We start from the raw sequence: 13595 nt of genomic DNA on the forward strand, positions 1-13595 counted from the left end.
CAAACGAACAGATCAACATACTTGCCGGAAAATTTTTCCGGCAAGTAACAAACGAACAGATCAACATACTTGCCGGAATCTTTTCCGGCAAGTAACAAACGAACAGATCAACATACTTGCCGGAATCTTTTCCGGCAAGTAATGAAAAATCGGTCAGAGACCGAGGACTTGCCGGAATGTACTTTTTTATCGGCCATTTAGGACAAATATGGCGGCCGAAACACGTGACCGATGATGTCATCATTAACATATTTTATTCCCCATGGAGAGTTCTTTACAACGAGCCATGTCTCAATTTTTTCTGTTCAGCACTTTTGGAGATATCGTGGTGCAAAGTTTTGCCGTTTTTCCAAGATGGCGGCCGACCACGTGACTGATGACGTCATCATTAACATATTTTATTCGCCATGGAGAGTTCTTTACAATGAGCCATGTCTCAATTTTTTCTCTTCAGCACTTTCGGAGATATGGAGGTGCAAAGTTTTTCGGTTTTTCCAAGATGGCGGCCGAACCACGTGACTGATGACGTCATCATTAACATATTTTATTCGCCATGGAGAGTTCTTTACAATGAGCCATGTCTCAATTTTTTCTGTTCAGCACTTTCGGAGATATAGAGGTGCAAAGTTTTTCCAAGATGGCGGCCGAACCACGTGACTGATGACGTCATCATTAACATATTTGATTCCCCATGGAGAGTTCTTTACAATGAGCCATGTCTCAATTTTTTCTATTCAGCACTTTCGGAGATGTGGAGGTGCAAATTTTTTCGGTTTTTCCAAGATGGCGGCCGAACCACGTGACCGATGACGTCATCATTAACATATTTTATTCTCCATGGAGTGTTCTTTACAATGAGCCATGTCTCAATTTTTTCTGTTCAGCACTTTTGGAGATATAGTGGTGCAAAGTTTTGCCGTTTTTCCAAGATGGCGGCCGACCACGTGACTGATGACGTCATCATTAAGATATTTTATTCCCCATGGAGAGTTCTTTACAATGAGCCATGTCTCAATTTTTTCTGTTCAGTACTTTTGGAGATATAGCGGTGCAATTTTTTTGCCGTTTTTCCAAGATGGCGGCCGAATCACGTGACCTATGACGTCATCATTAACATATTTCATTCCCCATGGAGAGTTCTTTACAATGAGCCATGTCTAAATTTTTTCTGTTCAGTACTTTTGGAGATATGGAGGTGCAATTTTTTTCGGTTTTTCCAAGATGGCGGCCGAACCACGTGACCGATGACGTCATCATTTGGGCACAGTATATTAGAGGGCAAGACCAATATGTGTGCCAAGTTTGGCGATTCTACGTGCAACGGTGTAGACGCAGTGCTGAAAACAGACAAACAGACAGACAAACAGACAGACAGACAAACAAATGAAAAATCGGTCAGAGACCGAGGACTTGCCGGAATGTACTTTTTTATCGGCCATTTAGGACAAATATGGCGGCCAAACCACGTGACCGATGAAGTCATCATTACTTGTTTTCTAAACTAATTTATTCCTTGATGATGCTCAAGAAATTTCATCTTGATCGGATGAAGTTTTGTACTTGGCGAATTATGACGTCATAATGGAGGAACCTATGACATCATCATTAACATATTTTATTCCCCATGGAGAGTTCTTTACAATGAGTCATGTCTCAATTTTTTCTATTCAGGACGTTTGGAGATGTGGAGGTGCAGAGTTTTTCGGTTTTTCCAAGATGGCGGCCGAACCACGTGACTGATGACGTCATCATTAACATATTTTATTCCCCATGGAGAGTTCTTTACAATGAGCCATGTCTCAATTTTTTCTGTTCAGCACTTTTGGAGATATAGTGGTGCAAAGTTTTGCCGTTTTTCCAAGATGGCGGCCGACCACGTGACATATGACATCATCGTTAACATATTTTATTCCCCATGGAGAGTTCTTTACAATGAGCCATGTCTCAATTTTTTCTGTTCAGGACTTTTGGAGATTTCGTGGTGCAAAGTTTTGCCGTTTTTCCAAGATGGCGGCCGACCACGTGACTGATGACGTCATCATTAACATATTTTATTCCCCATGGAGAGTTCTTTACAATGAGCCATGTCTCAATTTTTTCTGTTCAGCACTTTTGGAGATATAGTGGTGCAAAGTTTTGCCGTTTTTCCAAGATGGCGGCCAACCACGTGACATATGACGTCATCATTAACATATTTTATTCCCCATGGAGAGTTCTTTACAATGAGCCATGTCTCAATTTTTTCTGTTCAGCACGTTTGGAGATATAGTGGCGCAACTTTTTGCCGTTTTTCCAAGATGGCAACCGAACCACGTGACTGATGACGTCATCATTTACATATTTTATTCCCCATGGAGAGTTCTTTACAATGAGCCATGTCTCAATTTTTTCTGTTCAGTACTTTCGGAGATATAGAGGTGCAAATTTATTCGGTTTTTCCAAGATGGCGGCCGAACCACGTCACCGATGACGTCATCATTGAGGCACAGTATATTAGAGGGCAAGACCATTATGTGTGCAAAGTTTGGCGATTCTCCGTGCAACGGTGTAGACGCAGTGCTGCAAACAGACAAACAGACAGACAAACAGACAGATGAAAAATCGGTCAGAGACCGAGGACTTGCCGGAATGTACTTTTTTATCGGCCATTTAGGACAAATATGGCGGCCGAACCACGTGACCGATGACGTCATCATTAACATATTTTATTCCCCATGGAGAGTTCTTTACAATGAGCCATACCTCAATTTTTTCTATTCAGGACTTTTGGAGATGTGGAGGTGCAGAGTTTTTCGGTTTTTCCAAGATGGCGGCCGAACCACGTGACCGATGACATCATCATTAACATATTTTATTCCCCATGGAGAGTTCTTTACAATGAGCCATGTCTCAATTTTTTCTTTTCAGCACTTTCGGAGATATGGAGGTGCTAAGTTTTTCGGTTTTTCCAAGATGGCGGCCGACCACATGACTGATGACGTCATCATTAACATATTTTATTCCCCATGGAGAGTTCTTTACAATGAGCCATGTCTCAATTTTTTCTGTTCAGCACTTTTGGAGATATAGTGGTGCAAATTTTTGCCGTTTTTCCAAGATGGCGGCCGACCACGTGACATATGACGTCATCATTAACATATTTTATTCCCCATGGAGAGTTCTTTACAATGAGCCATGTCTCAATTTTTTCTGTACAGTACTTTCGGAGATATAGAGGTGCAAACTTTTTCGGTTTTTCCAAGATGGCGGCCGAACCACGTCACCGATGACGTCATCAATTGGGCACAGTCTATTCCAGAGCAAGACCAATATGTGTGCAAAGTTTGGCGATTCTCAGTGCAACGGTGTAGACGCAGTGCTGCAAACAGACAGACAAACAGACAAACAGACAAACAGACAAACAGATGAAAAATCGGTCAGAGACCGAGGACTTGCCGGAATGTACTTTTTTATCGGCCATTTAGGACAAATAGGGCGGCCGAACCACGTGACCGATGACGTCATAATTAACATATTTTATTCCCCATGGAGAGTTCTTTACAATGAGCCATACCTCAATTTTTTCTATTCAGGACTTTTGGAGATGTGGAGGTGCAGAGTTTTTCGGTTTTTCCAAGATGGCGGCCGAACCACGTGACCGATGACATCATCATTAACATATTTTGTTCCCCATGGAGAGTTCTTTACAATGAGCCATGTCTCAATTTTTTCTATTCAGCACTTTCGGAGATATGGAGGTGCTAAGTTTTTCGGTTTTTCCAAGATGGCGGCCGACCACGTGACTGATGACGTCATCATTAACATATTTTATGCCCCATGGAGAGTTCTTTACAATGAGCCATGTCTCAATTTTTTCTGTTCAGCACTTTTGGAGATATAGTGGTGCAAATTTTTGCCGTTTTTCCAAGATGGCGGCCGACCACGTGACATATGACGTCATCATTAACATATTTTATTCCCCATGGAGAGTTCTTTACAATGAGCCATGTCTCAATTTTTTCTGTTCAGTACTTTCGGAGATATAGAGGTGCAAATTTATTCGGTTTTTCCAAGATGGCGGCCGAACCACGTCACCGATGACGTCATCATTGAGGCACAGTATATTAGAGGGCAAGACCATTATGTGTGCAAAGTTTGGCGATTCTCCGTGCAACGGTGTAGACGCAGTGCTGCAAACAGACAAACAGACAGACAAACAGACAAACAGACAAACAGACAAACAGACAAACAAACGAACAGATCAACATACTTGCCGGAAAATTTTTCCGGCAAGTAATGAAAAATCGGTCAGAGACCGAGGACTTGCCGGAATGTACTTTTTTATCGGCCATTTAGGACAAATATGGCGGCCAAACCACGTGACCGATGAAGTCATCATTACTTGTTTTCTAAACTAATTTATTCCTTGATGATGCTCAAGAAATTTCATCTTGATCGGATGAAGTTTTGTACTTGGCGAATTATGACGTCATAATGGAGGAACCTATGACATCATCATTAACATATTTTATTCCCCATGGAGAGTTCTTTACAATGAGTCATGTCTCAATTTTTTCTATTCAGGACGTTTGGAGATGTGGAGGTGCAGAGTTTTTCGGTTTTTCCAAGATGGCGGCCGAACCACGTGACTGATGACGTCATCATTAACATATTTTATTCCCCATGGAGAGTTCTTTACAATGAGCCATGTCTCAATTTTTTCTGTTCAGCACTTTTGGAGATATAGTGGTGCAAAGTTTTGCCGTTTTTCCAAGATGGCGGCCGACCACGTGACATATGACATCATCGTTAACATATTTTATTCCCCATGGAGAGTTCTTTACAATGAGCCATGTCTCAATTTTTTCTGTTCAGGACTTTTGGAGATTTCGTGGTGCAAAGTTTTGCCGTTTTTCCAAGATGGCGGCCGACCACGTGACTGATGACGTCATCATTAACATATTTTATTCCCCATGGAGAGTTCTTTACAATGAGCCATGTCTCAATTTTTTCTGTTCAGCACTTTTGGAGATATAGTGGTGCAAAGTTTTGCCGTTTTTCCAAGATGGCGGCCAACCACGTGACATATGACGTCATCATTAACATATTTTATTCCCCATGGAGAGTTCTTTACAATGAGCCATGTCTCAATTTTTTCTGTTCAGCACGTTTGGAGATATAGTGGCGCAACTTTTTGCCGTTTTTCCAAGATGGCAACCGAACCACGTGACTGATGACGTCATCATTTACATATTTTATTCCCCATGGAGAGTTCTTTACAATGAGCCATGTCTCAATTTTTTCTGTTCAGTACTTTCGGAGATATAGAGGTGCAAATTTATTCGGTTTTTCCAAGATGGCGGCCGAACCACGTCACCGATGACGTCATCATTGAGGCACAGTATATTAGAGGGCAAGACCATTATGTGTGCAAAGTTTGGCGATTCTCCGTGCAACGGTGTAGACGCAGTGCTGCAAACAGACAAACAGACAGATGAAAAATCGGTCAGAGACCGAGGACTTGCCGGAATTTACTTTTTTGTCGGCCATTTAGGACAAATATGGCGGCCGAACCACGTGACCGATGACGTCATCATTAACATGTTTTATTCCCCATGGAGAGTTCTTTCCAATGAGCCATGTCTCATTTTTTCTATTCAGCACTGGAGGTGCAAAGTTTTTCGGTTTTTCCAAGATGGCGGCCGACCACGTGACATATGACGTTATCATTAACATATTTTATTCCCCATGGAGCGTTCTTTACAATGAGCCATGTCTCAATTTTTTCTGTTCAGCACTTTTGGAGATATCGTGGTGCAAAGTTTTGCCGTTTTTCCAAGATGGCGGCCGACCACGTGACTGATGACGTCATCATTAACATATTTTATTCCCCATGGAGAGTTCTTTACAATGAGCCATGTCTCAATTTTTTCTGTTCAGGACTTTCGGAGATATGGAGGTGGAAAGTTTTTCGGTTTTTCCAAGATGGCGGCCGAACCACGTGACCGATGACGTCATCATTTGGGCACAGTATATTAGAGGGCAAGACAAATACGTGTGCAAAGTTTGGTGATTCTACGTGCAACGGTGTAGACGTAGTGCTGCAAACAGACAAACAGACAAACAGACAAACAGACAAACAGACAAATGAAAAATCGGTCAGAGACCGAGGACTTGCCGGAATGTACTCTTTTATCGGCCATTTAAGACAAATATGGCGTCCGAACCACGTGATAGATGACGTCATCATTAACATATATTATTCCCCATGGAGAGTTCTTTACAAAGAGCCATGTCTCAACTTTTTCTATTCAGCACTTTTGGAGATATGGAGGTGCTACGTTTTTCGGTTTTTCCAAGATGGCAGCCGAACCACGTGACCTATGATGTCATCATTAACATATTTTATTCCCCATGGAGAGTTCTTTACAATGAGCCATGTCTCAATTTTTTCTATTCAGCACTTTCAGAGATATGGAGGTGCACAATTTTTCGGTTTTTCCAAGATGGCGGCCGAACCACGTGACATATGACGTCATCATTAACATATTTTATTCCCCATTGAGAGTTCTTTACAATGAGCCATGTCGCAATTTTTTCCATTCTGCACTTTTGGAGATATAGTGGTGCAAAGTTTTCCCATTTTTCCAAGATGGCGGCCGAACCACGTGACCGATGGCGTCATCATTAACATATTTTATTCCCCATGGAGAGTTCTTTACAATGAGCCATGTCTCAATTTTTTCTGTTCAGCACTTTTGGAGATTTTGTGGTGCAAAGTTTTGCCGTTTTTCCAAGATGGCGGCCGACCACGTGACTGATGACGTCATCATTAACATATTTTATTCCCCATGGAGAGTTCTTTACAATGAGCCATGTCTCAATTATTTCTGTTCAGCACTTTTGGAGATATAGTGGTGCAAAGTTTTGCCGTTTTTCCAAGATGGCGGCCGACCACGTGACATATGATGGCATCATTAACATATTTTATTCCCCATGGAGAGTTCTTTCCAATGAGCCATGTCTCAATTTTTTCTGTTCAGCACTTTTGGAGATATAGTGGCGCAACGTTTTGCCGTTTTTCCAAGATGGCGACCGAACCACGTGACTGATGACGTCATCATTTACATATTTTATTCCCCATGGAGAGTTCTTTCCAATGAGCCATGTCTCAATTTTTTCTGTTCAGCACTTTTGGAGATATAGTGGCGCAACCTTTTTGCCGTTTTTCCAAGATGGCGACCGAACCACGTGACTGATGACGTCATCATTTACATATTTTATTCCGCATGGAGAGTTCTTTCCAATGAGCCATGTCTCAATTTTTTCTGTTCAGTACTTTCGGAGATATAGAGGTGCAAATTTATTCGGTTTTTCCAAGATGGCGGCCGAACCACGTCACCGATGACGTCATCATTGAGGCACAGTATATTAGAGGGCAAGACCATTATGTGTGCAAAGTTTGGCGATTCTCCGTGCAACGGTGTAGACGCAGTGCTGCAAACAGACAAACAGACAGACAAACAGACAGATGAAAAATCGGTCAGAGACCGAGGACTTGCCGGAATGTACTTTTTTATCGGCCATTTAGGACAAATATGGCGGCCGAACCACGTGACCGATGACGTCATCATTAACATATTTTATTCCCCATGGAGAGTTCTTTACAATGAGCCATACCTCAATTTTTTCTATTCAGGACTTTTGGAGATGTGGAGGTGCAGAGTTTTTCGGTTTTTCCAAGATGGCGGCCGAACCACGTGACCGATGACATCATCATTAACATATTTTATTCCCCATGGAGAGTTCTTTACAATGAGCCATGTCTCAATTTTTTCTTTTCAGCACTTTCGGAGATATGGAGGTGCTAAGTTTTTCGGTTTTTCCAAGATGGCGGCCGACCACATGACTGATGACGTCATCATTAACATATTTTATTCCCCATGGAGAGTTCTTTACAATGAGCCATGTCTCAATTTTTTCTGTTCAGCACTTTTGGAGATATAGTGGTGCAAATTTTTGCCGTTTTTCCAAGATGGCGGCCGACCACGTGACATATGACGTCATCATTAACATATTTTATTCCCCATGGAGAGTTCTTTACAATGAGCCATGTCTCAATTTTTTCTGTACAGTACTTTCGGAGATATAGAGGTGCAAACTTTTTCGGTTTTTCCAAGATGGCGGCCGAACCACGTCACCGATGACGTCATCAATTGGGCACAGTCTATTCCAGAGCAAGACCAATATGTGTGCAAAGTTTGGCGATTCTCAGTGCAACGGTGTAGACGCAGTGCTGCAAACAGACAGACAAACAGACAAACAGACAAACAGACAAACAGATGAAAAATCGGTCAGAGACCGAGGACTTGCCGGAATGTACTTTTTTATCGGCCATTTAGGACAAATAGGGCGGCCGAACCACGTGACCGATGACGTCATAATTAACATATTTTATTCCCCATGGAGAGTTCTTTACAATGAGCCATACCTCAATTTTTTCTATTCAGGACTTTTGGAGATGTGGAGGTGCAGAGTTTTTCGGTTTTTCCAAGATGGCGGCCGAACCACGTGACCGATGACATCATCATTAACATATTTTGTTCCCCATGGAGAGTTCTTTACAATGAGCCATGTCTCAATTTTTTCTATTCAGCACTTTCGGAGATATGGAGGTGCTAAGTTTTTCGGTTTTTCCAAGATGGCGGCCGACCACGTGACTGATGACGTCATCATTAACATATTTTATGCCCCATGGAGAGTTCTTTACAATGAGCCATGTCTCAATTTTTTCTGTTCAGCACTTTTGGAGATATAGTGGTGCAAATTTTTGCCGTTTTTCCAAGATGGCGGCCGACCACGTGACATATGACGTCATCATTAACATATTTTATTCCCCATGGAGAGTTCTTTACAATGAGCCATGTCTCAATTTTTTCTGTTCAGTACTTTCGGAGATATAGAGGTGCAAATTTATTCGGTTTTTCCAAGATGGCGGCCGAACCACGTCACCGATGACGTCATCATTGAGGCACAGTATATTAGAGGGCAAGACCATTATGTGTGCAAAGTTTGGCGATTCTCCGTGCAACGGTGTAGACGCAGTGCTGCAAACAGACAAACAGACAGACAAACAGACAAACAGACAAACAGACAAACAGACAAACAAACGAACAGATCAACATACTTGCCGGAAAATTTTTCCGGCAAGTAACAAACAGACAGACAAACAGACAGACAGACAAACAAACGAACAGATCAACATACTTGCCGGAAAATTTTTCCGGCAAGTAACGAACAGATCAACATACTTGCCGGAATCTTTTCCGGCAAGTAACAAACGAACAGATCAACATACTTGCCGGAAAAAAATTTCCGGCAAGTAACAAACGAACAGATCAACATACTTGCCGGAAACTTTTTCCGGCAAGTAACAAACGGACTCAAATTAGTCTAGTAGGAAGACTAGGTCCCCCTGCACCCCCCGGAGATATACTTCTAATCAGTGGTTCTAGATTGGAAACAATGTGTAGAAAATGACTAGCTATGGCCCCAAGCTGAAAAAATGTCCCACATACCATTTTTATGCAAATTACTGCTGCCATTATCAAAAAAAGACTAGGTCCCCCTGCACCCCCCCGGAGATATACTTCTAACCAGTGTTTCTAGATTGGAAAAAATGTGTAGAAAATGACTAGCTATGGCCCCAAGCTGAAACAATGTCCCACATACCATTTTTATGCAAATTACTGCTGCCATTATCAAAAAAACGATTTTTGACATATCTCAGCCAATATTGCAGATAATTGAAAAATGAAGGTGTCTAGACCCATGTTTTGAAGGGCATAGATCATGATAGAACTATTCATAACATGATTACATGTGTCTATGGTATACTAGTATGCTAATTAGTGCTTTATTTACAAAATAATCACAGTTTTACGAAATAATAGACTCATATTAAGGTCCGTCTACACAGACGTTAACACAAAGTTTTATTTTTCTAAATACCCTGTGAAATTCACCGAATGCCCTGTGAAACCTGGGATTCTTCTCCAGCTTTTTCAAGGGCCCGACTTTTCCCTTCCCTTTGAAGGCACTGGTGCAGTCTTCTCCGCTGAACACATAGTACCCCAGGAGAGTGGCACAGTAGTCCTCTCCCAGGGATTCTGCCAGCTCAGAGACGTTGACAAGTTGGCGATGCTTCCCTGACCCTGTATCCAGGTACACCGTCAGCTTGATGTTGTGGGCATGGTGGAGCAGGATCAGGAGGATGTCTGTGTCCGGTGTTCTGACTACAGCGTTCTTGTATCCGATGGTAGCAGCATGATGGAGGTACAGAACCACCCTGGTATCAGTCTCTTCCTGGTTGCTGTAGATCGTGGGGAGTTCACGTACCTCGACCTGAAACACAAAAAGGCACCGCATTTCAATCACCAGTCACTGCCAGTTTCAGTATATCTCCGGGGGGTGCAGGGGGACCTAGTCTTTTTTTGATAATGGCAGCAGTAATTTGCATAAAAATGGTATGTGGGACATTTTTTCAGCTTGGGGCCATAGCTAGTCATTTTCTACACATTTTTTCCAATCTATAAACACTGATTAGAAGTATATCTCCGGGGGGTGCAGGGGGACCTAGTCTTTTTTTGATAATGGCAGCAGTAATTTGCATAAAAATGGTATGTGGGACATTTTGTCAGCTTGGGGCCATAGCTAGTCATTTTCTACACATTTTTTCCAATCTAGAAACACTGATTAGAAGTATATCTCCGGGGGTGCAGGGGGACCTAGTCTTTTTTTGATAATGGCAGCAGTAATTTGCATAAAAATGGTATGTGGGACATTATTTCAGCTTGGGGCCATAGCTATTCATTTTCTACACATTTTTTCCAATCTAGAAACACTGATTAGAAGTATATCTCCGGGGGGTGCAGGGGGACCTAGTCTTCCTACTAGACTAAATGCAATACCCTCTTCTCTGGCGAGGGTAATGATGCATAATGATAGCGGTACATAATGGTCATGGTACATAATGATGATAATGATAATAATAACAATGTTACCTGATAACAAGAACAGCACTTGGTAGAGCACACACCTCCAGCAGACTGAGCAGTTTACTTTTTGTATGGCATTTATAGGTCGGATCTGGATTCGGACCTGAACAAAAATCGAATCGGCTTGTTCTTGTCACCTACAACTCACCCACCTAGTTTTGTCATAACTTGCCCACAACGTTTTGAGATATCGTGTTCACATACAAATAGACAGTCAGACAAACAGACAGACAGGGGTGAAAACATGCATTATTACCATGTACCATTATCATCATTATCATTATTATTATCATTGTCATTATTACCTCCACCACCAAAAGGTGGTTGGAGGTCATGGTATGTGAGTATGTCTATTCATTTTGTGCCATTGGAACGTGAGCGTGTCCATTAATTACATACTAATGAAATATGAATACATCTATTAATTGTGTTTCATTGGAACATGACTATGTCTATTAATTACATAGTACAGTATTGAAATGGGAGTGCTATGTCTATTAATTACATAGTACAGTGTTGAAAAGGGAGTACTAACTATGTCTATTAATTACATAGTACAGTATTGAAAGGGGATTACTGACTATGTCTATTAATTACATAGTGCAGTATTGAAATGAGAGTACTGAGGATGTCTATTAATTACATAGTACAGTATTGAAATGGGAGTCCTGAGTATGTCTATTAATTACATAGTCCAGTATTGAAATGGGAGTCCTGAGTATGTCTATTAATTATGTATTAATGAGATGTGTGTACTACGTCTATTAATTATGTATTATTGGACCATGACTATGTCTATTAATTACATAGTCCAGTATTGAAATGAGAGTACTGAGTATGTCTATTAATTACATAGTACAGTATTGAAATGGGAGTACTGAGTATGTCTATTAATTATGTAGTAATGATATGTGTGTACTACGTCTATTAATTATGTATTATTGGACCATGACTATGTCTGTTAATTAAGTCCACTAATTGCATTCTTTCGGAATGTACCTTTGAGACCTTTAGACCCTTTCGATCTCTTTATACCCTTCAGATCCATTAGACCCTTTTAAGACCCTTTTTAGACTTTTTAAGACCCTTTAAACACTTTAAACCCCTTTCAACTCTTTTGACCCCTTTATACCCCTTACACCCCTTCAGACCCTTTTAAACCCTTTGGACCTTTTTCAGACCTTCACACCTTTCAGACCTTTAAATACCCTTTAGACCTTTTGACCTTTAGACCTTTTTTAGATGTTTTAAGATGCTTGAGACAATTCAGACCCTTTATACCTTAAATTGCATACACCATTTAGGCCCCTTAGACCTGTTAAGACATCTTCGACCCTTTCATTTCTTTAGAACGATTTCGTCCTGTTCAGACCTTTAGTCTTTTTCAGAACTTTTGACCTTTACATATTTCGATCTTTACACCTTTCGACCTTTGCACTTTTTTAGACCTTTGTCCTTTGGACCATCATTCCTGCAGGCCTTTGGACCGTTGCCCTTTGGACCTTTGCACTTTTTTAGACCTTTGCCCTTTGGACCATCATTTAGACCTTCCATTTGCAATCATTGACTTTTCATTTCGTAAATTCTTCCATGCATTGCCACACAAAATACAACACACAAAACAAGTCTTGGTGAGGGTCTGCAATCTCTAATTGCTGTTTGTAATTGCTCTTTATTTAGTATAACAATAATGTTGTTGCTGATGATATTGTAATTAGTTACCTTATGTTGTATTTTCTAAAATAGGAGGATGAATATCGTGGTAGTGAACATATTTTTATCTAAATTAAAACTCTTATTAGCTCCAATTGAAAATGCTGTTTGGGGTGAGAAGAGAAGCACATGAAGTGTCTCTTCTCATTCTTAGGAAAGTACAAAGCTAAGGATCAGATGCTGTAAATGAGGTCGCTTGAAGCAAACAAAATACAATAAACGTCGTCGATATGCCTGGATAAAGATGGGCATTTCCCACTCATTAGTCACTTTCCTGTACTCCCACATCCTCCTGCAGGCCTGGCGTTGACGTTCATACTCGAGCAGAGCTTCACGCCTGAGGCTGGAGCTCGGGCTGGTGTTGCTAAAGTGGGAATTTTAATCACGGATGGAATATCTCAGGACTCGGTTGATGCACCATCACAGGCTATTAAGGATGTTGGAGTAGAACTTTTTGCCATTGGTGAGTTTCTTGCTTCCCCGTCTCCAGCATTTATCATCAAATGTTCCATAAAATGCCATTCTTATTAAGCATACGGACTATACTTGAGAACTGTAAACATACATTGGGGGAACAAACACTTTCACTTACCTTGGGAGAAACGTTCCATTTATTGATATCTCCTCCGAAATAGTTTGATATTGTTGTGGGAATGACTCCTAAGGGTTAATAGATACATTGTATATCTCGAGTTATTTCTTAGTATGTGTTTTAGATAGCGTAAAGCAATTAAATGTAATATTAGATATGCGCTGCTATTATGTTTAGAAAGATGATGTCCACCTTCCATAATGTCTGTGTCTAGACTTATCAACCCCATTGCCCTCATTTATTTAATGTATTTA

At 41.1% G+C, this 13595-nt stretch overlaps 1 protein-coding gene across 5 annotated transcripts in view; it reads left to right on the forward strand.

Moving 5' to 3' along the window:
• The window catches only part of LOC137430211 (collagen alpha-1(XIV) chain), a 371222-nt gene that overhangs the window by 205874 nt on the left and 151753 nt on the right, over positions 1 to 13595 (forward strand). For all 5 annotated transcript variants that reach the window (XM_078780417.1, XM_078780420.1, XM_078780419.1 and 2 more), the window contains one exon: positions 13048 to 13212. In XM_078780417.1, coding sequence (XP_078636543.1) covers positions 13048 to 13212 — 165 coding nt within the window. The remainder of the gene's footprint in view (positions 1 to 13047; positions 13213 to 13595) is intronic.

Source organism: Myxine glutinosa, chromosome 6 (assembly GCF_964187855.1).
Source record: "Myxine glutinosa chromosome 6, kmMyxGlut1.1, whole genome shotgun sequence".
NCBI classification, from domain to species: Eukaryota; Metazoa; Chordata; class Myxini; order Myxiniformes; family Myxinidae; genus Myxine; species Myxine glutinosa.